Source organism: Argiope bruennichi, chromosome 2 (genome assembly GCF_947563725.1).
Source record: "Argiope bruennichi chromosome 2, qqArgBrue1.1, whole genome shotgun sequence".
NCBI classification, from domain to species: Eukaryota; Metazoa; Arthropoda; class Arachnida; order Araneae; family Araneidae; genus Argiope; species Argiope bruennichi.
Window position 1 is genome coordinate 121,345,773 of NC_079152.1, and position 23,473 is coordinate 121,369,245.

The 23,473-nt window shown below is 25.5% G+C and overlaps 1 protein-coding gene across 1 annotated transcript; it reads right to left on the reverse strand.

The window, feature by feature from the left end:
* Window positions 1-59: 59 nt before the first annotated feature.
* On the reverse strand, window positions 60-23,229 carry LOC129960124 (methyltransferase-like protein 17, mitochondrial). Its single transcript, XM_056073269.1, has 15 exons — window positions 22,799-23,229; window positions 19,589-19,748; window positions 18,313-18,438; window positions 16,279-16,354; window positions 12,967-13,048; window positions 12,711-12,784; window positions 9,846-9,940; window positions 9,699-9,766; window positions 9,332-9,439; window positions 8,665-8,733; window positions 8,314-8,373; window positions 5,180-5,272; window positions 4,050-4,113; window positions 2,509-2,632; window positions 60-135 (listed from the first exon to the last, which is right to left on the reverse strand). The coding sequence occupies exons 1-15, from the start codon at window positions 22,916-22,918 to the stop codon at window positions 69-71; spliced, it is 1,386 nt and encodes a 461-aa protein (XP_055929244.1). The 5' UTR covers window positions 22,919-23,229; the 3' UTR covers window positions 60-68.
* Between the last annotated feature and the right edge of the window lie 244 nt (window positions 23,230-23,473).

Below are 23,473 nucleotides of genomic sequence, written 5' to 3' on the forward strand. Positions count from 1 at the left end.
AATTTTATTCAATTTCAGTTTACTCCTGTTTGCTTTCTTTAGGGCGATCTTTTGTGTGTATTGTTTTTTCATTGTTCAATATTTAGTGGCAACAGATCTCCCAAAGAACTTGATCGAGCACAACGATAAGCATGCCTAGAAAACAATATAAATCAAACAGTAAAATACATTGTAGATAGTTTTATCATAAAATTATAAGTAATGAATTTATTTAAAGTTTTTGAATCCAAGACACTTGATATTATGCGTAATGAAATTTCTTTAGTATATCATTTCACCTTGATCCTTATTCATACCTATTGATTTTAATGTAAGAAAAAATGTACAGCATTACAAGTATTTTATAATAGATTCCCTACTCTTTTTATATCAAAAACCAAATTATTAATGGCGATTTTATTTGGAAGCAAAAAGGAGGGGGGGGGATGTAGAAAAATCTTCATTTTACTTTAAGCATAAACCTTTTCAGTATGAATAAATGTGCAATGAACTCTTTAATGAAGTCTCATTGTTCCACATAGAAACTTCATAATAAAGCAAAATAAGTTGAGAAAAAAGACACAGTCTTGCTAGTCCACTTTATTCATATATATAAAACTGAAGCAAGTCCTATTTCATCCAAGCTTATTGTAGAAACACATTTTTCATAAAATATTTTATACTTTTTGTAAATATTGAAACTCATCATCTGTAACATTTTCTTGAAATTGCTATTCCCTTTGTATTGTATGAAATGTTGTTAGCATTTCTCCTAGTAAAAGGTTTTTTAATATCTTATGCTGCAACTTTTTTCACAACACCGAAACTTTCCTAAATGAGAAGTTGCAAAACTTTGGAAAGAAAGGGGGGAAAAAACCCAGAAAAATGTCATTATGTAAACATTTTTTTATATATTGAGAAAATCTAACTTTGATAATATATAAACATGCTTAAAGTTTTGTGAATTTTTTTGAATTGAATAGAAACCCTCATTCTTTGTTTTCCAGAAATTAAATCATAAACATTATAATCAAGTATAGACTAAAATCACATCGACATATTTTCTGAACAGATGAATCAATGCATTATTTGATGTTCTAAAAATAAATTATTAAGTATTAAACTGCCATTTGATTTTGTATCATTTGAATATAGATTATCACAAATTTCTGCATCATTTTTATGAAATTTGAACTAACTTAATTTCAGTATTTGAGTGCTTTATAAATACTAAATATAAAGGCTCCTTTAAAAAAAAAAATCCACTAGTTATTCTCACAAAGCTTAACTGAATTACTAGATTCAAAAAACAATGACTAATATCATGTATCTTTATTTCTGGAATGCAATTTTTAACTATGTGAATCTGAATATTTGAATTTTGTTTTGTTACACTTTTAGAATAATTTTTGATTTGATGATATAATAAAAAATATTTTTTTTTGGATGCAGATATTCTGATTTCAAACAAAAACAAAACCACAAAAAAAATTATTTTTTAAGGTGCATTTGGTTAATATTATTGTATAATTAATTTTCAGCATTTGTAATATGTCTGTTCAATGTTATTGGCAAAACAATATGTAATTTTATTTTCAAGCAAGATTTTATTTGAATTTTTAATCACAATAATAAATAAGAACTTGGAAGAACTTCTGTTAATCGAGAGATGCATAAATTAAAACACAAGGTTTGTTCTAATACTACCTTTAAATCTAAATCACCATTTACACATTTTTTTTTTTTTTTTTAAATTTTACTCTGACATTTTTCAACCAATGCTTAAAATGAGGAATATATATATATCTTGTGAGAGCAAATAGATCAAGATTTGTTTACAAATTTATCAGATTTGAATTTTATTGTATAACAGTAATATGTATTTTAGTATGTTTGTAATTATTTGTCAAATTTAATGCCAAGTTGAAAAATGATAAATGAGCTGAATGTAAACAAATTATATTGTAAAATTGATAATGTCCCACTAACATTATTAATATGTAAAAATATTTCTGAACTACCTTATAAGTGAAATTTTTGAAATAAAAATGTTAGGTGATCGAAAAAGAACTATTTACACATGTCCTATTTTAAAATGTTAAGATGTGTTGATTGTTTTGAAATATACTAACAAAAAAAGCCAAAACATTGGAATTTTGCTTAATTAATTAAAACTATCATCAAAATTTTCAAAAAATTAATCCTATGAATTTTTACCATTAAAAGCATGTGTAAAATTTTATAGTTCTAGATTCAGCAACCTGCCTTTTAGAACGTCAATCAGCATACATTACAGTTTATTTTTATATTGCCTCTCATACATGAAAATAGTCTGGCATAAGTGAATATACCTAGAAATTTAATTTAATTTTTATAACTATAGATATGACAACTTTTATTTCATATCACTGTAAAAAGATGAGTTTTCATTCTTTGTAAAGAAATATAAATGCATCAGTGTTTTTTTAATTTTTCAAATAATTTTATATGGAAACTAACTCAAACAAGTGACAGAAAAAATAACCTCACCTGCCATGCTTAGCTTTTGTGATGATTAGTTCCTTTAAGTTTCCATCACTGCAACATGCACGGCAAATTACAAATCGAGATTTTTTCAAAACAGGCTGCACAATCCTAGGCCATGTGTTGCTGTCTATAGATAAATTTTTTTTAAAAACTTGTATGGAATAAAAAATAAAAATATTATAATTAAAGAAACAATTAAATAATAAAAATATCTAAAAAGAAAAGAAACATGAAATTGAAAAAAGATTGATATGCAAAATTAAAAATCAGATAATACAAAATGGTTCCAAGGCAGAAAATTAATTACTTTGGTATTCTTATTTTTTTATTTCTTTCGTACTTTATTGTTAACTATCTGATATACCAGGATAAAAATATTTTAAAGTAGTAAAAACACTTTAAACTTTTTATTTTTCATTGCACTATCATCTACTCTCATGTGCCCTCTATTGTGTAGTCTAATTCCTAAGTCAGTTAGTAAACTGCTCTTTTGTTTTTGCCTCCATGTTTTGAACCACCTATCAGGATTCTAATAATTACAAGTGAAAAAAATACTACAAAAAATTAGTATAGAAAAATATAACGTTTTGATATAAAAATGATGATTTAAGATAATATAAAAATTAGTTTCAGGATATAATATTTTTGGAAGTTATGGTAAAAAAAAAATAAAAAAAAATGTAAAAATTTTGCTTAGTTTTCAATCAAATTAAAATTTGAAGGAAAAAAATCAATCCAAGATGCATATTCCAGCCCTCAAAAATATATATATGGCAAGTTTGGTAGTTCTAGACAAAACAGTTTGGTCTGTAGAGAATCAACACACAAACACATTCTTTTTATTATTTTACTATGCCTAATTAAACTAAATTTTCAAGATTTAATATCATAATATTTTTATAGTCAAAAATATAAAATAAAATAAAAATAATAAAAAAAAAATAAACTAAATATAAAATCATTAAGTGACTAGTATAAAGGACAAGATATATGAAATAAATTATATCAAATATTAACAAACATAATTATTTTTCATACAAAAAATTCAACTAATTAAGGAATTAGTAGCCACCTTCAAAGACCATTATTTTAAAAGCATAGAAAGTATAGTTTTAAATTATACTTGCACAATAAATGTGAAATATATTGATTAGTTATTTGTCCTGTAAAGTATTGATATATATTGACAAAATCAGTCCAATAATAGAAGCTGAGAGCTTCTATCAGTGATCTTTGATGACTGCTTTTATATAGAATAGAAATGAAATGATATAGAATGGAAATTTTATGACTTTTAGGAATTTTTTCCATAAAGAATGTAAAGTGAAGAGGTGATTTTGTGATATTGTTTGAAAATAGAGACAGTGGGAAGCAGATAAGCACTGATATATTTAGGGATCCTAAATTTTTATATATAATAAAAATTGATAAAATAAGTTGAATTGTTAGGTCAGAGGACCAGTTCTTTGATTTTGCCAAGGTATAGATTATAATTAGAAATATTTTTTAAATAAAGATATATATGGAAAAGAAAATGCTGTTACCTGTTGGTCTAGAGCCTTTCTTTAAAACTACATATGAAATCCAATCTTTTTTTATAACTGCCCGCTTCAAAAGAAATAATATATATATGAAACAGTAGAAAAAAATGCTGTAAGATTTTACTGCTAACTATGTATTATGTATTGAATCTCACTAGCACAATAAGAAAATGTTAAAAAATCAAAGGAGTGTTTAAAATTACAAAACAATTTTAAAACTTTTACTTTGAATGCAAACATGCTTACAGAAATGAAGAGGGGGGGGGTAGGGAGATGATGTAAAATAATGAAATTTTTTTTTTTCAAAATAAGGTCAGAATATAGATTAAGGAGGGGAAAAAACCCCTTCATATTGTATAATATGTATCCATAAAAATATTACTTATATTTTTGAGATTTTATTAGTAAAAAAATTAATTCTTACATACAAATTTGGAAGCAGTTTTTCACATTCTATTCATTGATATTTTTAAAATTATCATAAAACAGTACAAAATACAATTACAGTATTTATGCAATATAGTTTTTCTAAAATAATAATTAATTTTAATAATTGTCTCTGTAATACTTCTCCCTTAGGTTATGTGGTTTTTATGTTCTTTAACCTTATCAACACTTTTATTTAGACATGTCAGTCTTCATCTGCTCTGATAATTTAGCCTTTTCCTCCAGGCGTCAACAAAATTTGTACATTTATTTCTGGATAATGCAATTGCTACACTATCAAATGAATAGATTTCATTTCTCTGTTTAATTAACTTGTTTCTATTCTAATTATTTATCATTTTACTCCCCTGTCCTATTTTTAGTTGTCCAATGTGAGTTTGATCAGATTGAAAAAGGAGAACAAGAATAGTAACTCTACGAACAATTTAGGAAACTGTAGACACCTTCTAATAACTTGAATGGAGACAAAGCTATTTCCTGTGTAGTAGTAGAAGGCTTTTCAATTCCCTTTATTCTGAGCTGAAATGATTCTGAAAATCTGGATAATTTATGATGCGAAATTGTGTTATTAAGCACAAAATCAATGAAAATGAAATAAAAAAATTATATTGAAATAAGAAAAATTATATTGACATAAAATAATTCATATTTTATAAATATTTCATAATTTATAAAATTCTTCATACATGTCTTGGAAATATATCCTCATATGGCACATAAAACCCACAAGGCTTTTTCTTTTCTTCTTTCATCAAAGGACAAGAGAATTCATGAGGACACTGCAAAAAGTATACATATAACAATGTAAATAATTAAATGAAGCAAATTATAATGATTTACTTCAGAGAATTTTTTCCCAACACCTTTAGAAAGTGCTGTATAGTGAAATGCTTTCTGAAAAAAGCATATATATAGTATAATTCTGGCAGTTGTGTGGCTGAAAGGGAGACACTTTTCAAATGAATTTCAATTAATTTTACCACGGGTGGCGTAACAAAGACAAAGATGGGATCAATGTTCGCAACAGAATAATGAAAGTATCAGTTTTTCCCTTTGAAGTTTTATTAGAGATTCCGATAGAGATTTATTTGACATGTGTCGACTTAGGAAAGGGAATCTTAGGTATCTTCGAAACACCTGAGTAGGCATCACGAATTTTATCTCTTCGGTGGTTGCGTGAAAAAACAAAGAAAATAGGAATTTTTAGACCATCATGTGTTGGGGAATAATATAATTAAAAAAAATGTGGGATTTGGATCAGGAAATCAAAAAATAAATAATTACGATAAAAATAGGAAATTAATTAGGATATATATATATATATATATATATATATATATATATATATATATATATATATATATATATATATATATATATATATATATATATATATATATATATATATATATATACACTAATTAATAATAAAAACTAAGTTAAAAGGAAAAAAATAGAATAAAAATTAAACCAAATAAAATAAGAATACGTCCTGAAGACTTTCTCAAGGTTCAAACTCAGGCAGGATTCAAAATAAGGGATTTTTTCTGTGACGAATCTGACCTTAGTCCAACAGTAGTGACCCCTCGTGACCCGAAAATCCCCTGAAATTAAGACCAACACCATTTTTTACAGAAATTTAAAAAACAAAAAAAATACAACCACTAATTAAGCAAAAAATACAATAACATAAAATAAACTATATAAGAACACTCATAACAAATTATTAAAACAAAAAAGAAAGAACTTACCAGCAGCAGGTAAAAAAATTTTACAAAAAGTGCCCCATCTTGTTTATTATTGTTCCCCACGTCTTTTATTGTCCCTGCTTATGCCATTCAAGGTAATAAATAATTGGAGGGTCTTAACGCCATCTATTGAGTTAGTTAATATGCAACGTAAAGTCTATTTTTATTTTAGGCAAAGGATTAAGACCAAATCCTATCTTTTTTTTTTATTAAAATATCATGGTATTAATCCTTTGCCTAAAATAAAAATAGACTTTTCATTTCATATTAACTAATTCAATAGAAGGCCCTAAGACCTTGAATAGCGGAAGCAGGAACAGTATAAGACGCGGGGAACAAGAATAAACAAGATGGGGCACTTCTTGTAAAAACTTTTTACCTGCTGTTGGTATGTTCTTTCTTTTTTGTTTTAATAATTGGTTATGAGAGTTCTTATATAGTTTATTTTATGTTATTGTATTGTTTGCTTAATTAGTGGTTGCATTTTTTGTTCTTTTCATTTCTGTAAAAAATGGTGTATTTCTTAGGTCTTAACTTCAGGGGATTTTCGGGTCACGAGGGGTCAATACTGTTGGACTGTCAGATTCCTCACAGAAAAAATCCCTTATTTTGAATCCCTGCCTGAGGGTGACCCTTGAGAAAGTCTTCAAGCCGGATTTTTATTTTATTTGGTTTAATTTTGATTCTATTTTTTTTTTTTTCCTTTTAACTTTGTTCTTATTACTAATTAGTCTAGATTCATCTGTGTTTTAGTAGTAGCTGCATTTGCGCTCTCTAAACACAATGGTGCTTTTTCTATTTTTTTTTTTTTTTTTTTTTTTTTTTTAGTTTTTAATTTTTTTTAGTTTGATTCCGAAATTATTTTTTAGTTTCGTTTCCGAAATATTTTAGTTTTGCTTATTTTTTGGATTATATACATATGTGTAAAAACATGTTAACTCTGGCTCGAAAAACAGGCCTCTACTAATCGGATTATATGTCAAATTAAATATCTCTCACGGGCCGTAGGGGAAAGCCCGGTTGAGATTAATGCTTAGAGATGGCTCATATTACAAGAATCACACACTAATTTAACATAAACGAATTTAATGAAGTGGACGAACGGGCGGGCCGTTTTACATCGATGAACGCTATTACAGTACTGAATACAGTTTTAATGGCGGGAATCAGATAGCTTCTTATTGGCTGCTGAGTGATGACGCGAAACTGTAATTTAAATGTACGTTCTATATATCTAAATTATTTTCTGGAATACTTGGAATTTCAATAAAAAGACCGCTTTTGTATATCAAACACAATTTTTAAATACTGAACAAAATGCTTCGAATAAATATATTTATAGCATTCAAAATGAAACTATTCACCTCGTTCATAAGAAAGAATATCAATTAATTGAGAGAAAAAAAAATGTTCCACAGTACACTTATACTGAATTATCGGATCGAATATCGTTTATACAAAAAGAAATACGCATTTATAAGCGATTCACATATTATTCTCATCTTCTATTCTACATATACATCTTCTAATATTAAACAAGAATTTTATTTAAAATTCAGTTTAGCTTTAGATTCGTAATATGAATATAGCCTCTAAATGGAAACTTTTAAGTGTAAAAAAGAAGTTTAGCTTAATAAAACTAACAGAAAAAGATAAAAATATACAAAAAATTTAATAATTGTTGGTGTCTGGTGTTTTATTTTACATCGACTTGATTGGAAAATAATTCACCCGTTTTACCTCTTGGCGATATTTTTGCCCTCACGGCAATAAGCTTGAAAGCTACAGATTTTTTTTTTTTTTTTTTTTAATTTTCATTTTGACATATATAAGTTTTGAATTTTCGGTAAATTTCTGTAGGGGAAAAAAAAGCATTTTCAGCTTATATTCGAAAAAATGTGGCATTTCTCCAGTCACCAGTTTTTTTTTCTTTCTTTTTTTTCCCTATTAAAAATCACGGTGAACTTTATGCCATAATGCTTTCATATTATATTATTTATCGATTAATCATGATTATCCAAAAGATATTATTTCTTGTGGTAGAATGATATTAGAAACTTTTTATTACATACTGGTAAAATAACGTGAGCTCCATTTCTATTCAACCCAACATCAGGCAACTGATTCTCGATCTAAGAAAGGAAGACAAAAAAAAATTATGCACAGTCTCATTAATCATATTTTTAAAAATCTAAAATTTATTAAAAGTTATCTCTGATATATAAATTATAAAGAATATCTGAAGGACAAAAAATTATCTCTGATATATAAATTATAAAGAATATCTGAAGGACAAAAAATTATCTCTGATATATAAATTATAAAGAATATCTGAAGGACAAAAAATTATCTCTGATATATAAATTATAAAGAATATCTGAAGGACAAAAAATTATCTCTGATATATAAATTATAAAGAATACCTGAAGGACATAGTCTCTTGCATCCAGCACAGAATAGAAACCAGCTAAATTACCATTTTCAATTATAACCTGAAAGTGAGCATTCAGACATTAGAAAACTATACAATTACATAACATGATCAGAAATATATTGTTGTCGCCCAGAAATTATAGAAAAAAATATTTATTGCTTTAAGAATTATTAGTTATTCAGATTATTAGTTTTGATGTCTATATTCAGATTATTAGTTTTGATGTCTATATTCAAATTATTAGTTTTGATGTCTATATTCAAATTATTAGTTTTGATGTCTATATTCAAATTATTAGTTTTGATGTCTATATTCAGATTATTAGTTTTGATGTCTATATTCAGATTATTAATTTTGATGTCTATCTTCTCTCCGTATCATTATTTTCCATTGATCATTAGACTTTCAGAATGATAAAGTAAGTACACAGCATTGAACTCTCAGAGTGGAAAAGTTAGTCAATTAGACAGCAAACGAAATTAGAACTTTAAAAAATAGTTTCAGAGTTTTGAACTGCAGCCTTAGTAGACAAGATATCACTAGTGGCATCTTGAATAAAAACTATCAATTTTCCTGTTAACTTTTTATGCTTTAATAAATAAATTTAACTAATGAATATTAAGAAATATTTAAAAGAAATTTATTGATATATTTACCAAGATATCATTTGTCTTTCGCCACAGTGTATCTATGGTGCGTACCCTATCTTCTACAGTTGGCAAATCCAGTAATGAAAATGCACTAACAACTAAATCATATTTTATCTGTAAGTAAATAATAAGTGAAAAATAATAAATAGACAACCACACCCACCAAAAAAAGCGATTTAATTAGAATTTAAAAAATAATCACTCATTCATACTAATACAAGCTTTTAAAATGCTTTTTCAGCAGCATTGTGAAGTATTATAAAAGGAAAACTTTATTTCAAGAGAAATATGAAGTAATTAATTAGGAAAAAAAATAACTTTCAATTTTATTTCTAAAAATATATTCACTTAAAATACAGTTTCAGTTACTTACGTTATCTGATGCTGGTAAAAATTGTCTGAAAAAAATATTTTTAATGCTGCTTTTTCCAGTGTTTTCATCTGAAAATAATTGTATCAATAAATAAAAAAATTCAAAATGAAATATAAATTCTTAAATTAGTTATTCCTTTAGATTTACCAATTAAAAGATCTTGTGCTATATCATTCATCGAAGATGATGAATCAACACAAAAGTATTCATTCAAACTTTGCTCCCAAACAGCACGTGAAGCCCTAAAATGAAAAATAGAAAACAATTTGGGTTGAAAATGAATTCATAAAAAGATTATGTGCATGTAGCTTTCATTATCATATTTTAAAATTAATAATGATCATAATTCATGAACTAATAAAAAAAAATCTAAAAAGTAACTGTTCTAGGGCAAACATCAGAAAATAGAAGTTATATACATTTCATTTATAACTTGATCTAATATGATAATTTTTATTTTGCACGCATGCATAATGTGTATATGTAAGAGAGAGAGTGTGGGTATTATTTTATAAATAAAAATGACAAACATCAATGTTCTAATCATTCCAAAGAGATCATCTTATCATATCAATGTAGGACTCAGGAATCACTACTATTTTAGAATCACGCACATTTAACTACATTTAGGAAGGACAATTACATTAATATAAAGGAAATGAACATTAAACAGATTACGTCGCAGAATTAATTCACATGTTAATATCGCAGTCACTGCATGGCAATATTCGTCGTTTCGTCAACTGCATTCATCGTCTCGCAGCTCTCGTCCAGACCTACGTCGCGTCTTTCGTTCAGAGACCCGTCTGATCTCACATGTTGCGTCTTTTGTTCAGACCCATTTGATCTGTCCTCCGTCTAACAAGCATCAACACCTGTTGGCCAGCAGATGGTGCTCATCATCAGGCATTCGTCACTACATCAATATTATTTTCCCTCCATCCTAGATGCTTTTCTAAACGTTCATCAATCGATTCATTTACACAAAGAATCCATTTTCTTTCATTTTTTTACAATATTTTATAGCAGGGCTTGGATTCATGTTTAATTCACTAAGAAAAATGTTAATCTAAATCATTGCTATTTTTTATACCTGTAAAGTGAAATCATATGAGCCATCTGTGTTTGTGGTTGTCACATCCTTACTCAAATATACACATTTTTGGAAAACTGTACAAGTGAAAGGCTTCTATAGATACTAAGATTATATGAATTTGAATTTATCTAAAAGCTTCCAATATGAGTAAAAATAAATGTCTGAAAATTAAAATGCTTAAATTCTGCATGAAAATTGAAATTTTTTTTTTTTTTATATTTACTAACTTTAAAAAAATCATTAATGAATGTAAAATCGTGAAAGTTCATATAATTTTTCTTTAAAAAGAATATTGACCTTATATTTCAAAATAATTCAATCTCTCTCTATATAATTTTAGTAAAAAGAACTAAATCTATTACAAAGCAACAAGTTGTATATGAATATTGTTTAAAAGCCTTGTTGTCTCAGAGTTCAATAGATTCATTAAAATCATTTAGAAGTTGGTAAAAAACATTTATTCCATACACTTTTATTTAAAAAGGCATTGTTACAATTAATAAAGCAATTTCCTTCATGTATTAATTTTTATATAATTAACTATGCATTACATCAAAAAGTATGCATAGTAATATTTTTTTATTTTATTTTACTCAATAAAATAGTTAAAATTAAAATTCCTGTATGCTAGTATTTATTTTAAAGACCCTTTTCTTTGGACATGTTTAGACCCAGAGAAGAAATTAAAGTTCCAAAAATTTGAGTGTTTTTTCATGGCAGACTAAGATGGACTTTATAAATAAGGGTGCTTGTGCTTAGGAACTGCAATACAACCATTTTTAGCTTAAAAAATAAGCACATTATTTATTAAATTTTCCATGCAATATCCAAATCCCTCAACAATTAATATTATTCATTTTAGATCTTCCAATGTTCCAAAAAAACACTGGAAATTAAGAATACCTTTGTTCATAGAGAAAAATTTTTAAAGGTTGTTATGATTTAATACAATATCGATTTCAGCTATTGTGCACATGAAAAGTACAACTGTTTTGCTGCACAGTTTATTAAGGTAAGATAGTGCAGCTGGAACTATAGCATCTCTTCCACAGAGATGATACAAGTGGCATTTTAAATAATTTTCTGCTAATCTAAAATTTAGATTTTTTTTAATAAAGGCTAATTATTAAAAATAAAATTTGAAATAACAGTGTACTATTAAATAATTTTTGTGTAAATTAAATAAATAAGGAAATGACATCCTTGCATATTTATTTACTTTAGTTCATGATAAGTTTTGATAATAAGTTCATGATTTTTTTAGCACAATTAAATAAAGCTTTGTAGATGGAAACAAGGAATTTAAGAAAAATAATCAAATCAATTTATTTTAAAGTCTAATTTTATTTAAAATTGATTAAATATTAGTATTGTATAGTTAATGATTTTGTGCTAAAACTTATCTATATGAAAGCAAAAATTTAATCATCATTTTTTATTAACTAATAATGAAATTATTCTAAATTAATTAGGAAAGGCAAAATTTAAGTCATACCAAAAAACATTGCTGCATGAGATAAGATAGACTATAATATCCTCATAACTGCAATACTATTAATATATTTAATATTATTTGTAATGTGATCTTAAAGCTAAAATTCAAATAATGTAATTTTAAATCAAATCCATATATTTTCACTTATATTTTAAAACATTCATTTTATGCAAATTATTAATAATTCTCAATGCCTCTCCAATAGATATTTCTTGCCGGGTTTTTTTATTCCTCCCTTTCCCTTTGAAAAAATTAATACAAAAAATTAGAGTTTAAAAGCATATAACATGTTTTTAATTTTTACTGTTGAAATGTGATAATTGTTCATATTAATTAGGGAAAGACTTTAAATTCTCCCTTGAACACATATTTTGAAATGAACAAAATTTTAAATGCACAGCAATGAATAATATATTCTTACCATATGGCAGAGCCTACTCCAGAACCAAAATCAAAAAATGATCTGGGTTGAAATAAAGGAAGCCTAGATTTAACCTAAAGCAATTTTGAAATTAATATTGTGCAAATTGTAACAAATTTGTGTATACAATTATTCATAAATATAAAAAGCAGATATGCAGAAACTTTAAATATATACTAAAATTACAATAATAACATATTGAAAAAGCTGGAAATTGATGATTAAAATCTTAAACTTTAAAAGAAATATCAAATACCTCAGAAAATACTTTATATATTGAAGCATAGTTTGCAGGTAGTCTTCCAGCTAAATACGCTAAACTTTGAAAATAATTGTACCTGAAAAAAAAATCGATATTAAAATTTATTTCAATTGACACAAACTATCGTACTTAAAAAAGAATAAATTATAAATATTTTTGCAAATAAGAGAAAATCAGTAAATCAATATATGTACTTAAAACCCAAAGAATTTTTCAGATTTCATTTCAAGGCTCAATAGGATGAATAATTAACTTTTCAACGGGGAGTACAGTGATAGAATGATGATTTTTATTGTGAATTAGATGATTTTCTCAAATCTATCGAGCAAAATGTGACAAAAGTAGTGTTTGAGAAATGATATTCATCTGAAAAAATATAGTCAATGAATACCAATCCTATAACATATGATAACTGCATAGCTAAAAACTAATAATTGAAATTTACGATGTTTACTGATATCAGTTTAAAGTAGCGACAATGAACTTTTTTGGAGAAATAGATCAAATTTTATTCACTATTTTTTAAACACTAGCCAATGGTCGCTAAGTCAACAGCTTCACTAGGAAAAAAGGTTGAGGATATGATATAAAAGGAAAAAAAATTGTAAAACAGCAAAATTTAAAAATTGATTTTTTTTTCTTCTCACTTTTAAAATCCTCTTAAAAATCAGTTTCCTTTTTGTTTGGAGCTTTTACTTTTGAACGGGAAAAAAATGATAATAAATAAAAGTTGGCATAAAAATTTTTATCCGCAAGATGATACAATGAATGACTGCACCATTTAACATAATCTCCAGTGATACCTGAGAATTTGAATGAACAAAGAATAAAGAAAGTACACACAAATATAAAACATTCTTTAACAATAAATATATATAGATGTGTATTCACAATAAAGTTATAAAACTATATTTAATGCTTATTTTCGGATAGTTTCTCTTAATATTAAGTTTATAATTTGTATTAAACTGTTAAGGGTCAGAAGTCCTCTCACAGCTACGATATAAAATATTTGGAGGAATGAGAGCTTAGGTGAAGCCCTTGTCTTCTGAGTATGATTTGAAGGCTTTTATTATTAATATTATGGCAATAATAATTTTCACACAAATAAAGATATTTCATATTTTCATTGTAGAATCGAAATATACTTCTAAATAAGTGCAATAAGTTAAAATTTACATATCTTTCATGGATGTCAGTGATTATGCATAATTAAATGAAGGAAATATAACACATATATTAGAAACACTTTTGAAAATATTACATTTTTTGGGGTAACTTTATAGTTACAGTCAGCAAAACAGATAAATCATTTTAGAAAAGTATTTCTTTTCATTGGCAGATACATTACAAAATTTCGTACAAACCTAGGATTTAAATGTGAAGTACACATATTAAATTTAACTCAGCTATCATATTTGTATTATAGTGACAACAAATACTGTGAAAAAATTTCTCTGACTTTTCCCTGATTAAACAAGCAATATTTATCTGACATACGGCAACTAATTACATTATTCTCCTGACTTTCCCCTTACTCAGACTTACTCAGACTTACTCAGAGTCTCTATATTGCCACAATGTACATTATTAAAAACACTTTTAAGAATTATTTAACATGAAAAATTTATATATTTATGAAATTTAATTTTTTTTAATGGAATGAACATGCTTAAACCTATTAAAACAGTATGTTATATTTCCTAAATACTGAAATACAGGAAATTTTAACAAAATACTTTGCTTCTAAAACAGCATAAGAAATCTAAGAAAATTATTACGACTTGCTCACAATTTTAAAACATTTCAACAAATAGTTAGAACTAAGTGCCAGAATAGCATGTTTAAGAGCTTATATATAAAAATAGCATGATTATATATACTTAATAATATATTTTAGTAAAGATTTAAACAAAAGAAACAGACAAAAAATTACTTCAAATATTGTTTCTTTAACAAATAATAAATTAATTGCTCTAATCAAAGCTTAAGCATTTATAAATTAATATAAAAGCATTTATTTACATTTATTATCACAAAATAAAGCTAGACATAATATACTAATTTACAAATGACTCCAATAACAAATAACAACTGCTTGCCTATTACACTTGAAATATATATAAAAAAATTACAAATAATACTTTTTAAACTCAAAATTGAAACATAAATTATTGAAATACTAATATAAACACTAGATTTAAAACAACCAGTACTTCTTAAAGTCAATTAAAAAGTTTTAAAAGTTTCTTTTGCGAAATTTTGAAGCCTGCAATTTCTTTCTTAAATCAAACTTTCTTTTTGAGTTAACTCTAGAATTATTTTCTTTCAATTCTTTAAACTGATAAATTTCTTCCCTTTTTATTTTTAAATTTTTGCTTAGTTCCTTTCCTTCCTTTGTATAATTTTTTATGCCCTTCATATTTTGCTTATAAATTCTTTGCACACAAAATCAATTATTATTATCTATCATATTATTTTGACTCTTCAAAATTACTTATTCCACCATTTGCTTGAAATGGTGCTATACCATTCTTGTTGTAATGAGGACATTTTCTTTTATATTCGTCTATAGACAATCTTTATTGACCGAAAATTCTCTCTTTACATTATTATTGCCATGGGAAAGTATTATCATTTCTAAAAATTACATAGTATCATTACAAAGTTGCAGCAGCAGGTTGAATTAAAATTATTAAACTCCTCTATTTTTTGAAAAATGAAAACTGATCTTACTATGCAAGTTTTCTTAAGATTGTCATTAACCACATTCATTAGCTTATTGCTTGCTCTTCTTATCATAATGAAATTCTAAAAAGTTGTCATACTTTTGAAAGAAAGCTGTATCGGGTTATTGGCTTATTCTTGCTACAATAGTTTTGACAACATGAGGCTTTGGATGTACAGAAATGATTGTGCAAAATTACCATACAAATTTATCTGACTTTCCCCTGATTTCTGGGTTTTGTCACAACTCTGTATTATTGTGCTCAAATACACAAAGACAGAAAAGCGCATTAAATTCAGAAATGTTTTTTTGGGGGGGGGCTGGGGAGGGGGGTTAAGGACATTTAAAATATAAGACATTCATCAACATTTTAAGATGAAATATTTTAATGATTAAAATATTTTCTCTATTTATATTTTTTTAAAAAGAGAGAATAACAATAAATACACAGGCTCTTCATATTAACTAAAATAATTCTACAATTCATAAATGAAAAAAACATCTAGAATTACGCATTTGTAAAAAGCAAAGAAAAAATGTACAATATACATTATATGCATTGACTGCTTTCTACTTACTCAATTGGTTTCCAACGTGCAAATTCACAACGAATGTTTCTTTTAGCTTTACTCAATTTTTCTTTAGTCATTTCATCTATACACAAAACATTGTTCCATAAAATCATATTGATAGTTTAATAATAATATTAAAAATTCAATCATATTTCCAAAATTAAAACATATTTTGCTTACTTAGAAAGGGAAACATGTTTCATATTTAATTATAATTAGCTCTTTAGACAATGTTTACAATGAATTCAGCTGAGAAAATAAATAGTGACTTGAGATGAAATTGATGTAAGCTTGAACATAATAAAGTATTATTAGGTGTATTAAAAGGATTTTCAAAACTTGTAAAAATATTTTTAAACTTTAAAAACTTTTTAAAACCTTAAAAAATATTTCACAATTAAATTTTTTATAGTTATATTGTATTATAAAAATTTTCACTTAAATTTAATAAATATTTGCATATTCTAAAAGTTGCATTCAACTTAAAATTTATTGAGTTAATGTGGAATCTGAAATGCATATTAAATAAAAAGATTATAAAGATTTAAGTAATTATAATTCCAAAATAAATTATAAAAACTTTGTTTTTGTTTAAAATAATTTATGTATTAAGCTGAAATTATATATTTGATTTTGTTCTAAGTTAGAAGGAAATGGAAATTTCAAAATTACCTGTAATTTTGAAATAATCTGTACGTCTATTTCAGTACGAAACATCTGATTTTATCTACTTAAGAACTCATAAATCTATAATTTTCACATATACACTCAATTTCTAAATTCTTGCATTATTTTTTGGTTACTTTAGGCTAAAAAATTGCTTGTAAAACTTATTGCATAATTAATGCAAATCCATTAGAGCACACAAAATTTTTTTTAATGCAATAGCAAATATTTAAGCCCAAAGTTTCAAATTTACAATTATTTGTTAAAACAACTACAAGCAATGCCAAAATTCATACTTAGTGACAATTAGAGTTCCACTATTAAAAAATTATTCATAAACAGCTTTGTGCATTCCAGACACTTCAATAATAAAATAACTGACTAATTTATTAGCAAGCCTATTTAAATCTCAAAATCATCTCTTTAAATAATAGACATTAATTATTTCTTAGAATAATGAAAATTATTACACAAGACAATAAAAAGTTAAATAAAAGGATTAATAAAATTTAAGATTTGCTTTCTTGGTTTGATTACAACTTTATACTAAATCTCAATGAAAAACACTCTCTGAATTGATGATTCCATTAGCTTCATAAAAAAAGTTCCATTTCAATCAAGAAAGTCACTGGATACAAATGAAAGTCACTTAAGTGTATCAAAATCATCCTTCCATCCATAAATTGTTCGGATACAATAAAGGTAATTGGAAAATTTAATAATTATTTATATGTTTAAGAGTTATGGCTTGTGCCCAGTATTTCCAACGCAAACATAGTTTTATGGAACTATTCAATAATTTTTTTAATGTATACTTAGGTATTCTTATTTGACCAATACTAAAGATAAATATATGTAAACCACTTATATGAGAGCATATATATCTTAATATACATTTATTAAGCAAATAAACAGAATGCACATCTTCCATTGTAATTTTCTAGCCATGCAAAATCTAGATGAATGCAAATGAAACAAACTGAGTGTACTGAGATGACTTAATATCTCATCATCTGTAGTTGAAAATATATAATTTATTTGCAAATCTTGTGCATTTTATAATCACTATCACTGGTTTTTTTTATAACAAAATTAAATTTAAAGATAATTAATTTTTTAATTGTAAATTTAATGTAGTGACTGAATCCAAGCAAATTTACATAATTGCAATAATTCATAAAATAATAATTGATTGTTAACAGTTATAATTGGTGCACTTAATATATATTTTAATAGTATAAATTTCTTTTAATAAATATTTTTTCTAATTTCATTTCAGCTGCAGAAAGCCAAGTAATCAAATACTTGGTATTCTGCAGAATAGAAGAATAAATTTATTCCCAGTTTGTGTAATAAATGAATTATATGCTATACCTATATTAGGTCCAAGAACCCTTTCTAATCTATAATTCACTTCATCTTCTTCCATTGGAAGTCTTCGAGAAGCAAGTAAAGATTTCAGTTCAGCTGCTTCGTGTAATACACGTTTCTCATTTTCATCTGTAAGAAAAAATTCCAAATAAAATCAACAAGAGTAGTGTACTTAAATCTTATTAACCATATACCATTAGTAAATAATAGTTATGGAAGAATCTATTAGAATGCTATCTTTGGTGATTTTTTGCTAGGATGTGATTAACACACAAACATTAAATGTGTATTTAGACATTTTTTTTCAGACTCTGAAATTAAAATCTGACATAGAACTAAAACTGTAATCACAGTTTATATATTGAAATAACTGCATTTCTGAGTTATTGCATTTACATAGTTTTGAAAGATGCGACCAAAAGATGATCAACCCCTTGACAGATTTTGTTTCAAACTTGACAAGTATATACATTTTGAATGTAATTTCATCCATTTATCCAACTTTCATTCATTTAACTCTCTCATCTTAAATTTAATGTGTTGATTTATATTCAGACAGATGGACAGACAGACTTCCTTTGAGAGGATTTCTTTCTAAGTTGGATAGAGATCTACAAATTTCCTGAAAAGATCCTATATCAAATTTACAATTACAAATTTACATATATAAATTTACATATCAAATTTATCTACATAGTTGAATGCCTTTTTAAGGCAGATGCAAATGTTTAAATGTTTTAACAGATAGACAGATATCAATGCAAAAATGTGTTTTGCAGACTCAGGAAGGTCTGAAACACATAAATTCATCAAAATCTCAAGTTTGAAAATTTTTAACAATTGTAATACTTTCTCTTTATATCACTTCACAAGTGATAAGTGAAAAAATAAATTTAAAGGAAAAATTTTATAGCTTTATTTGTTTGAATAAAATGTGAAAATAATTCATACTCATTTTCATTATTACTATTTTTTCCCCCATTTTAGGATAACATTTAACGTCAAGATATTAAACCAAATACAGAAACTTTTTTCTTTTTTTTAAAGCTATAATTTAAATTTGAATATACAATAAATGTGATAGATCAGTTTGAACTCAAAATATATTTAACAAGGAGTAGAAATGTTGAGAAGAGAAAAATCTTGACAAGGAGAGGCATGGAAAAAAGTTGCTTTAGTCACAGTATGACATTTAGTAATATATAAAAAAATATTAGCCTGAGAATTCATAATAAAAAGAAAAATGAAATGCTTTATTGCTACAAAAATATATACTTACTAGATACTAATCTATATACAGCATGAACTAAGTTAGCTGGTAATTGCAATGGAGGGGACTTTCTTACTCCTGGATGCTTGCGATGTTTCATGTCCCCAGAATCCAAAAGTGTCTGAACTTCAGGTAACAATTCTACAGAATGTTTAGATGAAAAATAACGCTAAAAGAGAAGAAAATAAAAATAATAAACTAAAACAACATTAAATCTATTAGTTAGATGATTATTAATTCAAGATTGATCAATGAAACTTATTAATTTAAATAAATAATTAACTGAAAACAAATTCAGGCAAATATTAAGTGGCAAAATTTTCTTTGTTTAAAATTCTTGAAATAAAAGTGTCACAAAATTTTTAACTAAATACTTTCTTAATCATAAAATTTATGAATATGCTTATAATTAAAAAAATCAATTTACATACTTACTAAATTAATATAATAAATGATAGGTTACACTGCAATTATATAGTTGAAAACATTTTATTTTTCTTCAAATAGGATGCATAGTGAGAAATTAAGTACTTTGAAGCATCTTAACCAAAAAAATTAAGTACCTTTTTACATTCATGAATATGTAAACCTAAGTGTTTTCTAAACCTAGGATGTTTACTATTATTTAATAATACATTTTTCATTGAAAGTTTTTTAAATAATTAATTTTAAACATGTATTTTAAATTTTTAATATTTATTTCTTCAACAACACAGCAATTTTAATATTTATTTATATTTACTGTCAAAGCTCACCATCTTCTATTGTAAAGCAAATTTTTAGTTTTGGAAAAATCTTAAAAATTATCATAAAAATAAAAAGGAAAAAAAAATTACCCTTACCGAAACGTTAAAACAAGGTTAACAAGTAAAAATCTGAGAACTTTTTCAACAATTCTTAAAATCAACAAATTACCAGTTAGTTAGGATGGGTTAGTTAGGATTTCTGAAATTATAGGTATTGATGTAGATGCACTGCATGATGAAACATTTTATATTTGATTTTTATATATGCAGCAACAAATAAAATTTAACATGATTGGGAAAGAAAGTATAAATTTCCTCCTGTGCTAATGCATTATTTTAACAATCTAGAAAATTTATTTGCAGCCTTATAAAGTTGAGAGCTAAAGCTTTCCAGGATAGCTACCATCTTAAGATTGATAAAACTGCCAGAAATCGATCATAGAACAGCATGTTCTATGATAAATTTCTTAGATGAAATTTTTTTAATAAAAAATATTTTTAGAACAAATTTTTAGATTTGATCTAAAAAATTTTAGATCAAATATAATTAGATGAAAATTAAATAAAAATTTAGATCCATTTTTTAGATCAATTTTTTTTAATAAAACAGGGCAACAGCATTTTGAAATGGTCAGACAATGAAAAAGTATTTTATCACTTCTTATTTCAAAAGTTTAGAAAAGGTTTTTTTTTTTTTTCCTTTAAAAAAAGTTTTATATTTTAAAAATTAAATCCAAATTTATGCTTTTTAACCTATATCCAAAAATAAATTAATACAACTTTCTTACTTTAGCTTTTAAAAAAAAATTTATAAAAAACCATAATTGTATATTTTACGAAAAAATGACATTGATTTCCCAATTGCTGTTTTTCATAAATAATGGAAACAAATCCCCAAAAATTAAAAGACACACGCCAGCTCTGTAGTTAGAAATAAAATAAAAATTTGAAATATGAGTTTCTTAAAAAGTAATTTATTAAGCTGCAAAAGATAATACATCACATTGCCTTGAAATTTAACAACATTTATCAATTCAAGAATATTATTCAATGAACTGCTTTAAAGTTTTATATTTTAAATTTAAGAAAAAGCATTTTTTTTTTTTTTTTTTATCATAGCACTAACATGACTCAACAATTTGGTGAAAAAATCGCACAGTTTTAAATTTCATTACAATAAAGATCATTGTTACAAATTGTTTCCAAAACTAATTTTCCAAAAATTACTAAAACCAAATATATATTTGGTTTTAGTAATATATATATATATATATATATATATATATATATTCAATAAAAAAAAATTTAATTAAAAAACCAGCTTTTTTAAAAAAACTTTGAAACAATGTAAAAATATTTTTTATTTGATAATATGCTTTGATATTAATTAGGCAGTATTGATATTGGAGACAGTTAAAAAACAAAAAATCACTATGAAAGAAATCATGATCATTGAAAACCTATGCCTTCAAGTTAAAATTTCATCATACTAGATTTTATACAATTGATTCATTTAATTACACACTAATTCTATATATGTAGAATAATAAAATTTCTTTAATGAGTTATTCAAGAGATTGCTCCAAAATTACATATTAATGAGACCAATTGTCAAATGAGTAGCAGAGTGAAAAGACTTCATTATAAGTGTTTTCAGAGCAGCTTCTCCCAATTTCGTTATATCCTTTTGGTGCACCAAATTCATATACAATGATGTATTCTTATTTTCTCCTCTTCAGATATTTTTTTAACACATAAAAATGTTAAAGGGACATTTATCAAGATTAACTAAAGCAAATTCTTCATCACCATTAAATTTCACTGATGTTTGAATGTTTTTCCTGCCAAAAAAATATATCATACTACATATTATATTCTGCCCCTTTGGAATATCCTTCCCAATAGCATAATAAACAATGCATACTGTTGAAAAGGAAAAAAGTCATTAAGGGTTGGCACCCCTCAAAAAGTTTTATTTGCACTTCTCAGGAACCTTTCAAGGGCCTCTTAAAAAAAATTAAGCACTTTTAAACTGCTTAAAGTGGTTTTCAAATTAAGGAACTTTTCAGGATGCTCTGCACTCTGTTAAGTAGCAAATAAAAGCAAAAACAATTTTTTTAAAAACTTATTTTGCTATTTTTTATTAACAGCTCTGCAGCTTTCTGTTTATTTTATTTTCTTTCATATATATGAACTATTTAATAAATAAAATATAATAAATGTTTTTACTTTTCAAAAATTTATGATTACAGCTTCTAGCAGATAAACAGACTGATACAAAATGGCATATCAACAAACATATGAGTAAATAAACAAACAATCGAATTATAAAAGTTACTGTATTTATTTTTAAAAATATAATTATGGTTAATGTATTATACTTGTTGTACCACAATACAGCATTAATATATATTAATTATTCATGAACCAGGGCAACATTCAAATAGTTGTGAAATAACCTAGCTTTTCTTACTTCATGAAAATGACAGACGGAATATTTGATCACACAGAACATTTGTTTCGCCCTGCTTGTTTCATAAACGAGATACATATTTCTAAGCACTTGCATGATAAATATGATGTTAATAAGCATTCATTACATTAAATTGTCTTCTAAAATCAACACTATTTATTTTTTATCCTCGTTTCATCTCACCACATATGAAGATATTAAGAAAATTAGTTATGTTTGTTACTTTCGAAAACCTTCAAATATCCGCAGTTCACTAAAATAACTTAAAAATAAATTATTTGGGAATGCAACAATGTAAGTTGTTACTGTAGGTTACAGGACATGTGACTTATATTGAAATATAAAGAGCATGGTACATATAAACAACAAAGCTTAATCTCCCTACGAAACATGTGTTTATGTGTAAACAAACAAGTTTTCAAACAAGCAACATTTTCAAATTATCAATTAGTTCACTTCACTTTGAACAGAATAAAAGGAAATATAATTTTTTTTAAATAAATAAGATATAGTGAAAACATAATGTAGGTCATAATTTTACCACTATAACTTATTTCCTAAATAATTTATTTAATTTTTTAAAAATCGTTGTAAAATAATTCCAGCACTTTATTTTTTCAGTTTAAATACTGTCGTACTACAACACTCTTTTACACTAGCAATTGAGCTCAATTG